General features: G+C 34.4%; 2 protein-coding genes and 1 pseudogene across 2 annotated transcripts; 1 reads left to right on the top strand and 2 right to left on the bottom strand.

The window, feature by feature from the left end:
* Nucleotides 1–5,707: 5,707 nt before the first annotated feature.
* Nucleotides 5,708–6,591, bottom strand: LOC110262427 (uncharacterized). Its single transcript, XM_088492784.1, has 3 exons — nt 6,226–6,591; nt 5,839–5,886; nt 5,708–5,731 (listed from the first exon to the last, which is right to left on the bottom strand). The coding sequence occupies exons 1-3, from the start codon at nt 6,589–6,591 to the stop codon at nt 5,708–5,710; spliced, it is 438 nt and encodes a 145-aa protein (XP_088348910.1).
* Nucleotides 6,592–7,339: 748 nt separating this feature from the next.
* On the bottom strand, nt 7,340–12,522 carry LOC107607798 (protein ROOT HAIR DEFECTIVE 3 homolog 2-like; annotated as a pseudogene).
* A 2,615-nt stretch (nt 12,523–15,137) lies between these two features.
* On the top strand, nt 15,138–15,581 carry LOC148554248 (uncharacterized). The gene has a single exon (XM_088492829.1). The coding sequence runs from the start codon at nt 15,138–15,140 to the stop codon at nt 15,579–15,581; it is 444 nt and encodes a 147-aa protein (XP_088348955.1).
* Nucleotides 15,582–18,731: the final 3,150 nt, after the last annotated feature.

The following is an 18,731-nucleotide window of genomic DNA, read 5'->3' as shown; positions in this document are numbered from 1 at the left end:
GAAATTTAAATTCCCAACATTTATTTAAGCGAATAAATAAATTGATCATTTGACTAATTTAAATTGATTAAAAATTCAGTTTATTTAATTCCACTATTGTGTCCTCTTTCTATAAAAAAATTTCTCTAATCTCTATCAATTTTCTTTTATGAGGTGACACTTTAGGGTGCCATTACATTTTATGATTTTTTTTTGGGTTAAAACTAAGGAATGTGCTTTACAAATTTTTTAAAAAAATTAGAAATATGCTTGTTTGAATTTATTCTTTTAAAAAAGAAACCCTAAATTTTTATTTACTGTTAGTTATACTTACCAAGTACCAGCATAACAAACTTAAGCACATTGTGATGCACATTGTCAATATTGTTATATCTTAAGTCAACTCTGGGGCCTACTAGAGTAGTTACACTTAGTCAATAGTCAATAGTCAATATGCTTTAGGGTTGACAAAATAAATGACTTTGCGTTAGGGACACCAACTATAATAAGATTTTGAGTGCCCTGATTTAGGGGGTTATTTTTTTTATGAAAGTAAAAGTAGTGATATATTTTAATATTATAATTTTGTGTTTTTTAAAATTGTGGAATGTATATAAATTGGAGAGTCTTATTTCTGTATCTTAAATTTTTTAATTTTTTTTAACAGAAATAGGACAGTCCAATTTTTGTACTTCTAATAAATTGGACGGTTCGATTTCTATACCTCTAATTAAACGGTTCTATATTTGAGAATAACATTCCAACAGTCCACATTTTAAAAAAATACCATTACCACTTCCATATAAAAACAAAAAATTCATAAAGACACAACATTATTGAAATGGCATATATTCATTATTCACCGAGAGAGAATAGATTTTAGCAAAAGCTAACTAATGATATTTATTTAAATAAAGTTTCTCAAAATCTTTATTTGAAGTTGAGGTTAGTAGTGTGAGATGGGTGAGTGTTTTGTTGTTGAAATAATGAGAAGACAATAATGTAATGCTTTTGTTCAAAGGAGAGGAGGTTACGATGCTATTTGAAGCAACCTACCATCAATAATGAAGAATGGCATTGAACGAATGGAATGATTGCAAGCCTTGAGAACTTTAAAGGGAACCAAAATGAATTCTTAGGCAGGTGAGTTAGGTAAAGTAATGATTCCCCATTTCTACTTTTTCTCAAATATGTGGTATATATAAAAATAAATTAGAGGATACTAGATTAATTTATGGGAAATTTTCTAGTGTTTACACTCAAAATCATTATGCGAGACTGTTAATAGATAGTTATAAAAATTGGATTAGTCGGTTTGATCGAAAAATTAGAAAATCGAATCTTAAATCAGTTCGATTTATCTTTTGGACTGTTTAAGAAAGAGAATCAGTATGAAAATTTTTTTAAAATGTTGTAGCTAAGCTTTATTTGAACTAAAAACCTTAATGTTGTATCATCTTTTCCTTGTCATTCAATCATCATGCTTCTTATTATTATATATGACAAATAGTAATTATACAGTATATATTCAATTACATAATTTAATTTAATTTTGTATCTTTTATTTTTTAAATTAATTATATTTTAATTATGTATCATTATTAATATAAATATAAATTTCACTAAATTTGTTAATTTGCTTGATTTATTTCAATGCTAGTATTGTGATTAAGGTTATTTATTTTGATACTCGTGTTAAAATTTACTGATATTATACTTAGATGATAGGCTTTTGTGAATTAATTGTATTCTTATTGTGTTAAATTAAGATATTATTATAGTAGTATCGACAAATTTTATATTTTTTTATATTATTTATTTTTAAAATTTGAAACTTGATTCTTCATAAAAAGTTAGTGAAGATATGTATTTCAAATTTTAGTTTTAAGTTTTTGACTATTTTATATTTTTTATTTACGTGAGACCAATTTTACTGATTCAACCAGTAATTTATCGATTGAATCAATAAACCAATTCGATCACCAGGCTTATTAATATTTGTGAATTTGCTCCAGAATCCGAGGAGCTGACCGAAATTCTGCTCCAAGCTTTTGATAATGTCATGGCCGAGATGCAAGAATATCAAGCAAAAAACAAAGAGAAAAGTTCATTATCTCACGAAGAAGCGATGTTGAGTCATGTGAATGACCTTCAAAGGCAGCCACGTGTTAGAATAAGAGGCCGTCCCAATAAAAGACTGGGATCAACCATGAAAAAAAAAGATTGCAAACGCAACAAAGAAAAAGAAAAAGGCAGCTCCAAGCGAGGTAACATTGATTTGCTTTCAATTAGGGGAAAATTCGTTTGTGCATTTTGCTAATATATGATTAATTTTGTCTTTTACAGTTGAACCTTTTAGATGGTGGATCAATGATTCAGTCAAGTTTCAGCCTTTATGATGCACAGGATATGAATTATCCCGGAGAGAATTATAGGAGTTTTAGTTTTTATTAACATAAATTTTCATTTATGTATGAGCAAAATTCGGTTCATTGAAGTTATAAGAGGGTTAATTTCTTATTGATGTTATTCTTTATTGAATAGTCATTTTTTTGTTTTTCAAATTAGCTTTCTGCAATTATGTTATGTCAAAGAGTTTAGGTGTTTCTAAAATTGAATAGATATATACACTTTTTTCGGTTCATTCAGTACATTAATTTCGGTTCATTTGTGTTTTGGGGGCTTTTGATGTTTGATAAATACCCTGAATCCATTTACTGTGAACCTATAAAAAAATAGCAGCCCAGACAGTTCCAACAGATATATACATTAACATTAGATTTCGATTAACATTCACATATATACATTAACATTAGATTTCCATTAACATTTACATTAATATTCACATATATACATTAAAGAAGAAGTGTTTGCTTTTTTAAACAAGTTAAACAAATTAGTATTAATTTCAACGAGTCAAAGAAACTATAACCTATTTACTGTCTATATCTCCAGATGTGAATTTACAAAAAAGGCTTGAGAGGGCAATAGATGGTTTAGGGAGTTTTATGGCTTCAGATGCCTCAATCACTTGGTCTCTCAATTTATTTATTTTGTGCAACAAATTGGTTGGACCATATTCGTGCCTGAAGGCATCAATTTCTTCCTACAAATTAATTGAAAGAAATTACTTAATTTGAACCCAACTGAAATAAGAAATGAACCAAATTTTATTAATTTAGAAATTATTTACTTGTTTCCAGTTTTTATATTGATACTTCCCTTTTTTAATCTGTTGAGGATAAATTGTTTCCAGCCATTTTATCACGTATATCCCGCAATCATAACTAAGAAATAAGTAAAATATGATTAATAGAATACACAATAAAACATATTAAAAATAGCACTATAGCAAAAAAAGATTTTTACTTTGTTCATTGACCGCTGATCGTGATATATTCTACTTCAACTCCCTCTCCGTCCTCCATCAAGGGTTCTGTTCCAGCATAAATCCTCATCTGGAATACTATTAATCCCTGAAAAGGATACAAAAAATAAAATCAGGCACAAGGAGTGATTGAATAAAACGTGATAAATATTCAATCAGCAAGAAAAAATATTTTCTGCATACAAATGAACTCAAGTGAACACTTAACAATCAAGTGAATATAAATCACCAACTCCAATGAACCGAATTCTATTCATATTTGAATAAAACGTGATAAATATTCAATCAGCAAGAAAAATATTTCTGTGTGCAAATGAACTCAAGTGAACACTTAACAATCAAGTGAATGTAAATTAGCAACTCCAATAAACCAAATTCTACTCATGTTTGAATAATTTACAACAAAAATATGTATGATGTAAATAACTTACAACAAATTTGTTCAGCGTAATTTTTATTTCAAGTATTTCATCTTTCTTTTTCTTCGCGGGGTCAAGCACATAGAATGCCTTCTTCTTGACATCGGCAATCTACAACCACCAATGTCTTTCGTTGCAAACCGGTGCAAATAGCTAAAGTTTAGGAAAATGATAGAATATTTCATTCTAAATGATAGCAAACGACAGAATTATTAAAGAAATTTTAGAAATCACAACTTACAAAGATGTGATGCCAATTTTTTTCTGTCAAGAAAAGGGAGAAAGTCCGTATATTTATTGAAAAGAAATATCACTATTAAAATTTTAGCATGCTCAACGAATGAAGAACAATTAAAATTTAGATATAAGGTAACATCAAATTATGGCATATGATACAAATCTTAATTAAAGAAAATATACTTAATGAAAATTGGGAAACCAAGTTTAACATGAGAATAAATAGAGAATTGATATACAGGATCTAAGGTGAAGAATTGAACATCAGGAGAGCTATCATAGAGAATTTTAAAATTCGTCTAAAAAGGTTGGGATTGGTTGTATGTGGTATCTGCTTAGCTAAACTATGATACTTTAAGCTGTGGGGTGAAAGATCGATAATGAATCTTCGATAGAAATAGAATATAACATGCTTTAACTATAAAATTTATTTTCAGTGAAGTCTTTTTTCTTGATAAATCTATTTACAACTGGCTGAGACTATATAACAAAATTTTGTAGTGTGTAAAAACTTTTCATGCACATCACCCTTCCTTATGTTGACTTTTCTCTTGATTGGAAAAAACGAAAATGAAGGTTGGAAAAGCAATAAAACAGCACAAATGAAAATATATATATATATATATATATATATATATAGAGAGAGAGAGAAAGAGAGAGAGAGAGAGAGAGAGAGAGAGAGAGAGAGAGAGAGAGAGAGAGAGAGAGAGAGAGAGAGAGAGAGAGATATTTTCAAGGTTTAAGAATTTAATCATTAATGCATGGTTATATTCCTTTTAACTTGTAATGCTCAACAGTAGTAGGACTTTGTGATCACTATGAAGCTAAAACTATGTTGTGCTTTAGTCATTAGTTAATTATTTCTAAAGTTGTTGATGCTAAATCGTGTTACAGTTGAAGAAAATGGTTCAAGGATCTCTAAAAGGACATAGAGCAAATGCTGACACCCTAGCAACTTCCTATGTTGAAACTACTAATAACATTCGAGATGTATACTTATATGAGATCTATCCTTATATGAGAGCCATGCAACAAACACTACAAAGGAATCCAACAGCAATACAATAAATAGAACATTACCTAACGATGCCAAAGCACAAAGTAAAAAGGCAGAGCGGGTGGTGCATGATGAACTAGGCGTATAGTTGCTACTTGCTGTCCGTAGATAAACTTAACTCCTTTCAATTTATTCTGATTAGATTCACCTTGAATGAAAACAACAGTAGATATAGTTTAGTTTCTATTATGTCAAACACTGCTAGTTGATTAAATCATAATGTATTTATGTTAAATTTTTCTCAGTCCAATTTTCATTAATTTTCAAAAAAAATTTTCCACAGTAAAAGATTGTTTATATAGGGAGAAGAAGAATATAATATATTAGCTACAATGCAATATTAATTCAAACTAAGATGTATGTAATATTAAGCACAGAAAGAAGAACAGAATTATGTAGCAAAGTTAACATAAAAAAATTAAAAGAAACAATAGAGCGGATACAAACCTCCACAGTAACTACAGAAATCACAAAAACCAAAGAAAAAACAAACAATTCATGCTGCATTACTTAGAAATATCACTTGCTCTTATTGGATGCAAAATTGAGGATAAGAAGAAAACAGGTTAAGACCTTTTGGCGAAGGGCAATTAGAATCCTGGCAAGAATAATACGGTTCCGGATTTTCTACATCAACGGAGAAAGACGCCTCTGTACAACAACAGTCCAGACATATCAGATCAAATAATAAAGAACACACACAACTCATCATTGCAAACCATTACGAATCTGTCATTGGAAAAAGAAAAAAGAAATACCCCTAGGTGGGAGCGTGTCTCTTGAGAGTGATCTGATGTTGTTACCTGCTATGAAGATCCAATTTAAATAAACAAAAGTGATATTAAAAAAACCAAACAATAGTATGAGCAGGGATATTAAAATTTTGGAAAAGTATAGGGTACCAATATATTATCTGCCAACTTATTGCCAACAATAATTAATTATTATATTTTAAATACATGTATAAAGAGACACATTCAGAAAATACATCTATAAAGACACTTCCATTAGACACAGTCATAAAAAAGATATTTTTATTAGACACATCCACAAAGACACTTCTATTAAATACAATCATAAACAAGAGTTGGTAGAAGTTGGCAGAAATACTGTTGGTAACATAGCGGGATTGTAAAATTTTATACTTTCATTTTCTCATAGAGCTTGTTGGGCGGTCTGTTGTAAAATGCCCAGAAATGCCTACAGTTGTAGCAGCTTCCGCCGGCACAAATGCCGCCGAACCTACCTCTGCATCCGCCTCCTCCCTGATTGCAATCCTTGACCCATTCCACCACGGCTGTAGCATGCATGACCGTCATCACATCCTCTACCTTACCTACTACCACGACGAATTCTACCGTGACCACTAGGACCCATGCTTCCTTAGACTCCTCCACCACCATAGCCGTCGTTGCCACCGCATCCACCTTCGTAACCCCTACCACCACCGCTGTTGTCCCTTCCACTGCGACGACTCCCCTGAAGGTTGGAGCCATCAGGTACAGTGACATTAACTGCTTTGAAACTCTATAATCTTCACCTTCAAGTTAGATTAGGAACAAAAAGATTTGAAGAAGAAAAAGAGATCAAAAAAATAGTATCTGAGAATCAAGACACAAACTGAAGAGGAGGAGGAGGAACTAAAGATGATGATGAAGAAGAAGAAGAAAGAAAAATAGAAATTGAGAATAGAGAGAGAATGTAAATAATGGAAATGAATCTTTTTTTCAATTTTGATTTTAAATTCAAAATTCAAAATTTGAAATTTCATACTTAATTGTTGTATTATGGCAAGTGACAACAATAACACGGGATGGGAGAGATGAGCTTAATATAGGATGAAGGAATTGTTAAGAATGAATCTAGAGCATGCCACGTTGAATTTTCATTACGGAAGAAATTCTCTTTTCAAGGATAATTATAAGATAGGATAGGATTAACTCAGGTTGAGTTTATTTCAGGAAAAATCAATGTATTTGTATTTGGTCTCACTACATGCCACATCCATGGTAAAGAATATAATTGAAAAGATATCATTTTATTCATTTAGTCTCACTACATGTGAGATTTTTGGATAAAGAATAAGATTGAATAGATATCATTAAAGTGAACGCTTGTATTATTTATTTATTTTTAATGGTCTATGATATGACTTTCATATATTATCTAGTTGAACTTGAACCCCAATAGGGGTTCTTCCCCTCATAAATTTTCAGATAATTACAAGCTATAACGCATAAATATTAATAACCATAACCCTCAAGAAAATTCAGCTTCTGGAAGGTTTGTTCTTCGTCTTTGAGACAAGTTTGGTGATGAGTATTATTGATCAACGCCAGATGAGCCAACACTGGATACAGAAGAATTGGAGAGCGTGCTTGATACTCTTATCAGAATTTTGCATTTGATTTCTTGATACCGGAGCATTTGCATTTTGTGATTCTGACCCTCTAGGTGTTGAGTTCGCCTGAGCTTCTTCAGCAAGACGTTTAAGAATGTTCATAATTGTCGGCAGCGACTTCGACGAAAGGGATAGAAGACCAGGCAGCTACAAAGAAAACATGGTAACTGACATCATCTCACTAGCTCGCTCTTATGTTAGTTACTACTTTTACAAATCATTTCCAATATTGCAAATTAAGACAAACAAAATTGGGGAACGAATATAATCATCAGGTAGAAAGGATTTCTATTTCACACGTAAAGTTAGAAAACTATAAAACAGGAAAATAGGTTCCAACCCATACCACAATTATGAAGAGAATTGTCTCTGATAATCACCTAATTAGATAAACCCTAATTATGATAATAACAAAGATACGAGTTCAGACTTAGGTGATGACTTACTTTAGAAGAAGCATAAATTCATTAAAACCAAGGATGACCATAGCCATTATAGCCCATGGAGGAGGTAGCCAATTGTTACTCCTCTTGAAGGCCTCCTGAACCCACAGCCAAAATAACAAAAAAGGGATTATAGATGTTACTCCAATAATTAATGCCAATTCGGCTTTGTAGAGGATTATTCAGTCCAGCAAAAGAAATTGCAGTCCAATATTATAATTTGCACACCAAGTAAAAACCATCCCCTCTTTCTCAGTAACTAACACACAGCATATATTTACCATACATACCCTAATTTTAGCCAAAATATTAAAATCAGAGAATACTTATAAACAGACAATTTGATTAAAAGTTTGAAATTGCACCAAAAGTTCAGTTAAGAAAGGTAAGAGAAAAAAGTTAAAAGTAAAGAATAGTTTTTTATGCTTTTACTTGAGCTGAAATAGCCTGGGTAACTGTATATTCAGTTTCTCCCTGGAACTGTCTCCACAAGGACTTGCACTGCACTGGAGTGATAAGTGTGTCTTTTGGGTGAACCTACATTTTATAATAGATGCTCAGAAATAATAGCTTTCTCTACAACATTAATAGGAATACCACAAATATTCGCATATAGTACCTCCTCCCATGTGCTTGAAGCCAGTAGATTTGTAGGCCCTTCAATTCTATTTTGGGAAGATATTGCACCAGCAGGTCTATCAATGAAAGATGAATGAAGTACATTTTCAATGCGATCTGGCTTCTCATCCTCCAAGCATATAGCAGCCATATCTGATAGAAGCTTCAACGACTGATACAAGGTAGAAAAAACATTAAATGGTGTTAAATGAAGTGATTTCTAACATACTTGCAAGTATAGGAAGCTGAAAATTTATCATCAAATTGGCTATTAATTACCGCAGATCCAGCATCCCTAATAATAGCTGTCAGCTGATATCTTTTTTCCCAATCCACACTCTAGGGAGTGAATCAGCATCATGGTTGAACACTGTAGAGAATCTAAAAAGTACAACAATACCAGTAAGCTTCCAAATAAATACTATACTACAGGCATCCTACAAAAACAAATGGGGACAAAAGACAATAACAACAGGCCTTATCCTACTAGTTTAGGATTTACTGCCAATGAAACGAGCAAGTTTTATTTTTAATAATTTATCCTAATTTCTTGTCCTGAAAAATTCTGGCACTGACAAGACAATAACATCCTCTTACTTGAAAAAAATTCTGGCACTCCTATATCATTCAAGAACTTCACAAATACATAGCAAAGCATCATAACTAGTTTCAATCCTTACAACTATCTAATTTCCAAACTCCAAAAATCAATCAGTTTATAAAATAAATCTTGCAAATTGCAACACAAACACATGATTGGTACATAGATTAAAGAATTGACAATATTTATATTTAGAATATTGTTACCTATCCTTCATGCGAATCAGAATCTTCCCTGACTCTTCTTTTGCTTTATTTTCCACTATTTCTTTCACATAGTCCCTTAAGCTGTGTTGCATTCTTTCAAATTTTTCTTCATCCAATTCAAAACCAGAAATACAAGCTGAAAGTTCTGATACGGCAGCTTCAGTCTCACGTTTAAGAAGCTTCCTTATTCAAAACCAGAAATACAAGCTTCCTTATTGGAAATTTTAATTATGTTGTTATTTCTGAAAACTTTGTGTCACGCACAGATGAAGCATGTGACTCAATATCGTGACGCAATTTGTCTTTAACTTTTGATGCACTCCAACTAGCCTGTCTCACAGCAGCATCTGAAAAGTACAAACAAAATTACAAAAGCACCAAATAGAAGTGAGCAGTTCACCAGCAATATGAAAGTTTTACATGATTACCAAGAAGGAAAGAGATTTCAAGTAAATCCATATGAGAGAATATGTATCTTTAATGTGAGAAAATACGAGCATAAGATGCTAATGTAACTCATTTGAGAAAATAGGAATATAAAAAAGTATCTATCATTAATGATTCATGCACGTCCTTAACACAATGACAAGAAAACTGATACCATCCAAATCTTTAAAGAACTTGATATAAATCAAACAATGTTACTGCTTATTGCTTTTTCCTCCATTTAAAGTACTTGAATTCTCCATATGTGTGGAGTGATGTATTATTAACTAACGGTGGAAAATATAGCATTTGAGATTTGGCAATAAATTCTAGAATATGCAAATAAAGTTACAGGTGACAATGTATATGCAAAGAACGCATTCTATTAGACTATATACCAGCAGATCCTTTTTCAAACTCTAGCATAATAGACTCAGTCCACATGTGAACAGATGAAGCAAATCCTTCTCCGTTGTTCAGTGATTGCTCTAGCTTAGCCTTAAAATCATCTACAGCTTTAGAACGTAGGTGCCCCAGCAATGTTGTATAAGCAGGGTATACAAACTGAAAAGTTGAGGGAAAAAAAAAGATCATATAAATTTTGTGTATCACACACAATATGGACACTCTGTCCATCTTCAGAATCCCTTAACAATTTGTTAGCACAGTCCATCATTTTCACTACTTATTTTTTGATCAATAACCAAGTGCACTTGTGTATATTAAAGAATGTTGTTGCATTGTTACTTTTATATGATTGAACTCATTTGCTTAGCTTAAGATTTTAGAATACTGAGTTACAGAATCATTTAGACAACCCATATTGCCAGTATTGAAGTTTAGTATAAATGAATAGAAATAAATCAATAAAGCAATTAAAAAGTAGCAGACAGTCTTACATCCAATGCCTTGGATTCTAATTGCTTTCATTTTGCATTTCTTACAGATTCATCAAAGAATATTGCCTCCTCATCATATCTATTAAAATCAGATGTTATCCACATATTAAAAAGAAAGATTGGAACTGTATAAGGTGATTAAATTACCCAAAACAATGATGTCTAAATGTAATACAACATCAACTAAATATTAAGCTTTAATGAGAAGCTGAATCCTTCTCTACCCAAGTGGAATGAATCTGCCACCCCCCCCCCAAAAAAACCTCCCTCCTCTTTTTTATTCATTTGGAAGTGCTACTATTCGGAAGATTCAAACCTATTAAGCTTTTGAAAAGATAGGAAAGACCATAATCCACTTTTTTATTTTATTCTCTTCTCACATTATTATGTCATTCAAACTCTAAATAAGGTAAAGACTTTAGCAAAGTAGTGTGACCCTTTCTCAGTGATCCAGAAACGAAATGTATCTCAATTTAATTCAAAAATTATTACATTTCAATGGTAGGAAACTGGAAAAGCTCTTAATTTGTACATCAAGTAGCTACTAAATACAAGAATATCTTTGAATACTAAACTCCCGCATCTGAAACTTACTGTGAAAGGTAGGAATCAATAATGGAGCTCAACCTTTCCCCAAAACCTCGTACTGGACCTGAATTCAACTAAAGAATTAGTTTTTTACTTAATATTAGTCAACTTTTTTTAGATTATTTTTTATATTAAATTTTAAATTTTAAACTCTAACTCTTAAATGTAATGTAATATGAGGGTTAAAATAAATTTTACAATGAAAAAATAATTACAGTTGACTAATTAAAAGTTAGTTCTTATACTTATTCTTAATTATCCCCTCTTCAAATATAGGCCCTCCTATGTTAACTTTAAAATTAAAAGATAACAGATCAAATTATGTATTCATGCATCTAATTTTTCAATTACTATTGTGTTCTATTACTTATTAAACATGTCTAAACTTATATTTTTCTTAATCTTTCATTAAGAAGATGTGGATTAATGTATGCATTAATGAAAAGAAAAAAAATGAAAAAAGGGTCTAATATTTATAAATCAATGTTATGCAAGTTGGTGTATCGTTCACTTTGCTAAAGGCAAATTCAATTCATCAAGGAGCAACCAACAATTCCAGACAAGACAATCACACAATAAATTTGTCTTTCATATAATGTCAAGTGATAGTATTAATATTTACACAAAATGTGGCCAATGAAAAAATCACTTTAATTTCTCCGGATCAAACTAATTCAAGCGGGCGAACGGCCTCTGCCATAACTCCTCCACAACTGCAGTATTCCGGCCGCAGCCGCCACAACTAACCCTAACCGCCATAAAAGTATAAAAAGCCAACTTTTTTTTTCTTTTTTTCTCCTCCGTACGAAAAAATGGAACATCATATTCTAGGTACGCATAAGTTGTGTGGAGCTTCTTTGTCTTGTAGTGAGAGATATTTTGACTAAAATAACCTTGAATATGGTTATGATTTGTCCCTAGTGACCAGCTAGATCCAACGAGGATGGGTAATGGCTAAAAAATGGGGGGAGGGGGGAATTTACCTATTTAAAATAAATGGAGAAAAAATTTACTCAATTACAACAATTGAAAATTGGTTACTTGCCTGTCTTGATTTATTTTTATATAATTTGTGGTAACCTTTCACGTTTTACAACTAACACATAAACCGTGTTAAGCTCCAACGGTTTATGAAAGAAGCATAATAAACATAAACCGTGGTAACTTTTCATGGATTATGAAGTGAACATTGGGAGGCGTAAACCGTGATAACCTTCCACAGTTTATGAAGAGATCAGTTAAACCGTGGTAATCTCCCATGGTTTTTGAGTACCTATATATATACATAATTCCACAATTTTTGAGTACCTATATATATACATAACCCTAGTCGGCTGCAACATATGGAAGACAAAAGCATTTCTAACACTCGTTAAATTTTAAAAATATAAAATTCATGTACTCCTCATCATACTTGCAATATTAATATGATTAAATATAATTTTAAAAAATAGTATAAACATAGAACTTGAGCTTATATATTCTTTATTCATAATTGAAAATTCACATTTGTCATTTTTCATCTTTGTTTTAAATTTTCTCTAATAATAATAATTGTTCCTGTGTAGATCTGAACGCTCTGAGGTATAGCTCGTCCTGCTCTTGTTCAGGCCGGCTTTCCTTGGAGCAGAAGAATGGAACATCGTCTACTTGTCGAGAGGGCGGCGTTGGGCACCTGCAAAGAGACTCCAACGCTCAAGTAAGTAAGAGTGTGAAGTAATTCAGAGTCAAAACTGAATGTCTTGCGTACCTGTGACTAAGTGAGTCACTTGTATATAATGGAGTTGATGAGGACAGTTATCTGTATCGTTTGTTACCGGTTTGGGCGGGGTCTTCATTGGTGGCCCAATATTCGGGATTTTTAGTAGTTTCGTGGAGAGATTTGCGGGGGAGTTGTGTGCTTATCCTAGTTCCGAGATTATTGGTATAGATCGATTTAGGCTAACGGATCATAGCCCCCAAGGTTGACCTGTTTCAGAAGTCGAGCTATAAACAGGTTAAGCTTTTATGAGTTATAGCTCGGAACCAGGATCTAATGTTGGTTGTTTGTCACTGGCGACTTTGGAGTATAGTGGTTTTGATTTGCCGAGATATAGCTCGGAGCCCCCAAGCTTAACTCATTTATTGTCGAATTTGAAAAGAATAAAAGGTCAATCTTTTGAATTTTCGCGGTAATCCTTTTGGAAGTGGCTTTAGAAGAGAGAGAGAGAGAGTGTGTGTTGAAAAAGACAATTTCATTTAATGCGTGTTGGAAATTGGAACGACGGTAAGAGCTGGCCATTGATTTGCGTTTTTGGTTTTATCATCTACGGCTGGGGATTGTTTTTGAATGTGTAACGTTTACAGGAGGTGTGGGGTAGTGGGCTGGTGGGCGATTTTTGTTGGACTCTTTGAGTATCCGCTTTTAGGGGTTTTTTTCCTTTTCACTTGTGTTTGCGGAAAATGAGTAAGAAAGGTTAGTTTGTCTGTGTGCATGTTTGTTTTTCGAGATGGAGAAGGGAAAAAAGGTTGAGATAGGGACAGCCAGTAGTGGTAAGAAGGAGGTTAAAATTGTGGAAGATGTGTGGGTTTGGGACCATGCGAATCTATTTTTGTGGGTGGCGGAGTCGGTCAATGGGTATGCTTCGGTGTTTGACGATGAGCAGAGTGTATCGCAGTTAGTGTTAGTCTCTTCGTGGGTTAGGGAAGGTAGTGATATTAAACTTAGGTTTGTGACATGTAGTGCTAGTGATCGCGCCTTTCATTGCGGGGAAGGGTTTGAGTTCTTCTTCATGTATAGTTGTGTTTTTGTTGACTTAGGTGTGAAGTTCCCTTTTTCTGAGTTTGAACATGGCATGTTGATGCAGCTTAGGTGTGCACTGTTGCAGCTAAACCCTAATTCATGGGCATTTGTTAGGGCTTTTAAGATTCTGATGGGGTATTTAGAGATTGAACCCTCTTTGGAAGTCTTTTTTGCGTTGTTTCAGTGTAAAGGGGTTAGACGTGGTTGTTGGTTGAATCTTGCCAGTGCTCCGAGTCGTGCCATTTTCAGTTTATATAGGTCTTCTTATAAGGGTTTTAAATCTATGTTTTTAAAGATTGGTGTTGCTGAGGGTGAATTTCCCTGGTTTGTTTACGAATGCATGTTGGAGAGGTTTTCTTTATTCTGGGTTCTGAGGCCTAGACAGATATTGGATATGGATGGGATGGAGTATAGGAATGAGATGATTGTGAAATTTTTAGTTAATCATATTTTCTTTTCGGGTTTGTTGTCGGTTGTTGAACTTTTTGAGTTGGAAATGGATAAAGATGCATTGGCTGGATATATAGGTAATTGTTGTGTGTAGTTTGTTTGTATGTGGTTGTTTATGGTTTGTAATATCCTTTCCTGTTTATTTGTTTGCAGTTGAGAAGGCTCCCAAGGTGACTTCGAGTAGCTTGCGAGCTTATTTTCGGACGAAGAACGTCGAGAAGCAGGGTTCTAGTAGCTATATTATGGCAGAGAAGGGTGCTGAGATTAATCAACCATCTCGTAAGAAGGTTAATTTTGAACAAAAGAAGGGGTGAGGTCAAAAAGGATAGGCCTGTGAACCCTGCCGAGGGTAAGCTTGGCGGGAAGGATATTGATTTGGAGGTAGTGAAGCATTTTACTGAGAACCAGAGGGTGCTTCATGCGTACCGGGGAGATGAGGACTTGACTTCTTTTTGGAGTGAACACTTCCCGCTGAGTATGGTGGCTGATGAGTATTGTCAGAATCCGGCCGATGTCAAGCTCGTCCAGGAGGTTGGTGATATTGGAGTTTGTCAGTATCTGCAGGTATAGTATCTTTATTCATCTTTTCTTAGTAGTGTTTGCTTGTGTGAGTTTGATTTGTTTTGTTGGTTTATTGCAAGTGATGGGAGCTCGGCTAATATCCATCGGCCGAACACAAGAGTTGAAGCATGTGAGGGATTCATTTGATAAAGATACGGTTGATCAGTTGATGCAAGATAATTTGGAGAAAGGAAATAAGCTCCGTACTGCTCTGGATTTGGTTGACTCATTGCAAAATAAGCTAACAGCCACCGAAGGTGTTGGGGAAAAACTTGGTGAGAAGAAGGCTGCTTTGGAAGCTCGGTTAATAGTTCTTAGTGTTGAGAAGAAACAGCTTGAGACTAAGAAGGAAGATCATGGGCTTGAGATGTTCGCAGCTGGTTTTGAGAGGGTGGTTGAGCAGGCAAAGCTTCTGGTGCCTGGTGCTGATTTGTCTGCCATGGATCTGTGCAAAGTAGTCGTTGGTGATGAGTTGGTTGATGATGATGATGGTGTCGAGGGGGAGGGTGAAAACCCTAATGTTTAGCTTGTAGTAATTGTTGTTTTGTTTTGTGTATGTATGCTGGAACTTATTTAGGCTTATAGCCGTTAACGTTGTTTAATGGATTTGTTTTGGACCGCTGGCTTGTACTTTAGCCAAACAAATTTGGTAATGTTAGGATTTGGTTGCATGTTTCTATTACATGTTTGATTTTTGTGAAAAATGTGTTTGAATATGTGGGATTTTAGTATTATTTGTTGGTAGTATTCGGACGAATGGAATATGAGATAGAATGTAGATAATAGTTAATGTTTGTATTGTAATATGATGAATGAAAGAAGTGCGGGGTGGCGTGCCTCATTAAAACCTCTCTAGCAAAACCCTCCTTAGGGTTAAAATCTAGTAGTAGGAAAAAGAGTGCATTACCATGTTCGACTTATAGACTAACTGAAATACATTTTTAAAGAAGATGTGTTCCAACTGTTAAGTAGGATAGTTCCATCGAGCTTTTGTAATTTGTATGCTCCTTTGCCGATAACTCTTTGGATTCGAAATGGGCCTTCCCAATTGGCGCTTAGCTTGCCGTGTCCTTGTGGTTTTTGGACATCTTCTATTCTTCTGAAAACGAGGTCTCCATCTGAGAATGTCCTCGGTTTGAGTTTCTTATTGTACTTCCGAGTTATAGCTCGTTTAGTTGCTAGTTGTTGTAGTGCTGACTTGTCTCGGATCTCTTTGACGAGATCGAGCTCAGCTCTTCGGTTTTCGATGTTGTCACTTTTGCTGATATTTGTAGTTCTGGTGTTTTGTAGGGAGATCTCAATGAGTATCATGGCGTCACATCCGTATACCAACCTAAAGGGGGTTTCCTTTGTCGATGATTGTTATGTTGTGTTGTAAATCCATAGCACTTCAGGGATAAGCTCGGCCCATTCTCCTTTTGAGTCTTATAGTTTCTTTCTAAGGCCCTGTAAAATGATTTTATTGGCAGCTTCGACTAAACCGTTAGTTTGTGGATGTTCGACAGAGGAGAACTGTTGAACTATTAGGAAATTTTGTAAGAAGTTTGTGAACTTTGGATCTATAAATTGTCTACCGTTATCAGTAATAATGGATTGAGGAATACCGAATTGGCATAGTATGTTTTTCCATACAAAGAAAATAATTTTTTCGGAAGTTATTTTTGCCAATGGTGTTGCTTCTATCCATTTTGTAAAATAATCAATGGCGACAATTAAAAATTTAACCTGGCTTGGAGCGGGTGGAAAAGGTTCGAGGATATCTAGCCCCCACTTGTTGAACGGCCAGCATACGTCGGACATGTGTAACTCCTCGGCTGGGTTGTGGATGATTGGTACGTGACATTGGCAGTAATCGCAATGTTTAACTTTATTCATGTAGTCTTGTTGTAACGTCGGCCAATAATAACCTGCTCGGAGTATTTTGGCAGCTAAGCTTCGTCCTCCTATGTGTGTTCCACAAACGACTTCATGAACTTCGTTCATTGCCAGTTCGGATTCTGTCGTGTTCAGGCATTTTAGGAGAGGTCTTGTAAAACCTCTCTTATATAACTCATCGCCGAGTAGTGTGTAGAAGCTTGCCCTCCTTTTGAATTTTCTTTTGTTTTGAATGTTGTTGGGTAAGCTACCTGTTTGCAAGTAACTTATGAAAGGTGATCGCCAGTCATCTTCCTGCGAGAAACTTGAAATTGTTGTTAGCATAACACTAGGTTCATCAAGCTTAGTTGAGATAATACAGGTGTCGTAGTTTGACTTCTTGTTGTTGCTAATTTTGAAAGGATATCTGCTCTATCATTTTGTTCCCGAGGTATGTGGGAAATATTGAATTTTTGAAAATTGTTGACAAGGTTATTGACAATGGTGTTATATTTTTCTACTAATGGATCATTTACCTGGAATTACCTGTTACCTATTGTACCACTAGTAGGGAGTCACATTTGATGTTTAGCTGTGGTATGCCCATTGTGTGGGCCAGTTGCAGTCCTGCTATTAGCACTTCGTACTCTACTTGGTTGTTGCTTGCGTGGAAAGTAAATTGTAGGGATTGTTCTAATGTTGTTCCTTATTTGTCCTCAAGTAGTATTCCTGCTCTGAAACCCTTACTGTTTGAAGCTCCGTCGACGTATAGTGTGCATGGGTTGTCTTTAGGACCTTTTTCTTCTGAAGTGAGTTCTGCGATAAAGTCGGCCAGTGCTCGTGATTTGATGGCTCCTCGGGACTGGTATTGGATGTCATATTCTGACAACTCGATCGACCATTTGATTAATCTTCCTGCCAGTTCAGGTTTCATCAGTATTTGTCTTAAAGGTTGTTCAGTTCTGACCACAATGGTATGGCTTTGGAAATAATGCTGCAAGTGTCTGGCTGTTGTTACAATAGCTAGAGCCAGTTTTTCTAGCTTCGGGTATCGGACCTCGGTGTTCTGAAGGGATTTGCTGATGAAGTATACCGGGTGTTGTTGCTTTCCTATTTCTGTTACCAAAACAGAACTGATAGCATAATTGGTAATAGATAAATAGAGATAAAGTGGTTTACTAGCGTCTGGGATTCAGAGGATTGGAGGTGCTGATAGCATGGCTTTGAGTTCGGTGAAGGCTGCATTTTCGGTCTAGTGGAACTTTTCTTGTTTTCTTAGACTTTTGAAAAAATAATGTGATCGGTAGGCTATGCGGGGTAGAAACCTGGCCAATGCTGCAAGTCGGCCAGTCAATTGTTGAACTTCTTTTACCATCTTTGGGCTCCTCATGTTAAGGATTGCCTAGCATTTTTTGGGGTTTGCTTCAATACTTCGGCAAGTTAGCATGAAGCTGAGGAATTTTCCACTCTGAACTCCAAAAGCGCATTTTTCTGGATTGAGCTTCATGTTGTACCTTCGAAGTTGTTGAAATATTTCTTTTAAATCGTTAACGTGGTTTGTTTATGTGCTGACTTTGCCACCATGTCGTCAACATAGACTTCTATGTTCTGGCCGATTTGGTTTGTAAAAATTTTGTCCATGACCCTCTGATAAGTAGCACCTGCATTTTTTAGTCCAAACAGCATAACCTTATAGCAGAAATTACCCTTGTGAGTGATAAAAGCAGTTTTATCCTGGTCAGCCGAATGCATTAGTATTTGGTTATAGCCAGAATAAGCATCCATAAAACTTAAACATCGAAAGCCAGAAGAGTTGTCAACC

The sequence above is a fragment of the Arachis ipaensis genome, chromosome B7 (genome assembly GCF_059453495.1).
Source record: "Arachis ipaensis isolate K30076 ecotype BB chromosome B7, ASM5945349v1, whole genome shotgun sequence".
Lineage (NCBI taxonomy): Eukaryota > Viridiplantae > Streptophyta > Magnoliopsida > Fabales > Fabaceae > Arachis > Arachis ipaensis.
Note: the sequence above shows the minus strand (reverse complement) of the source record. Positions and strands in the feature narration are given on the sequence as shown.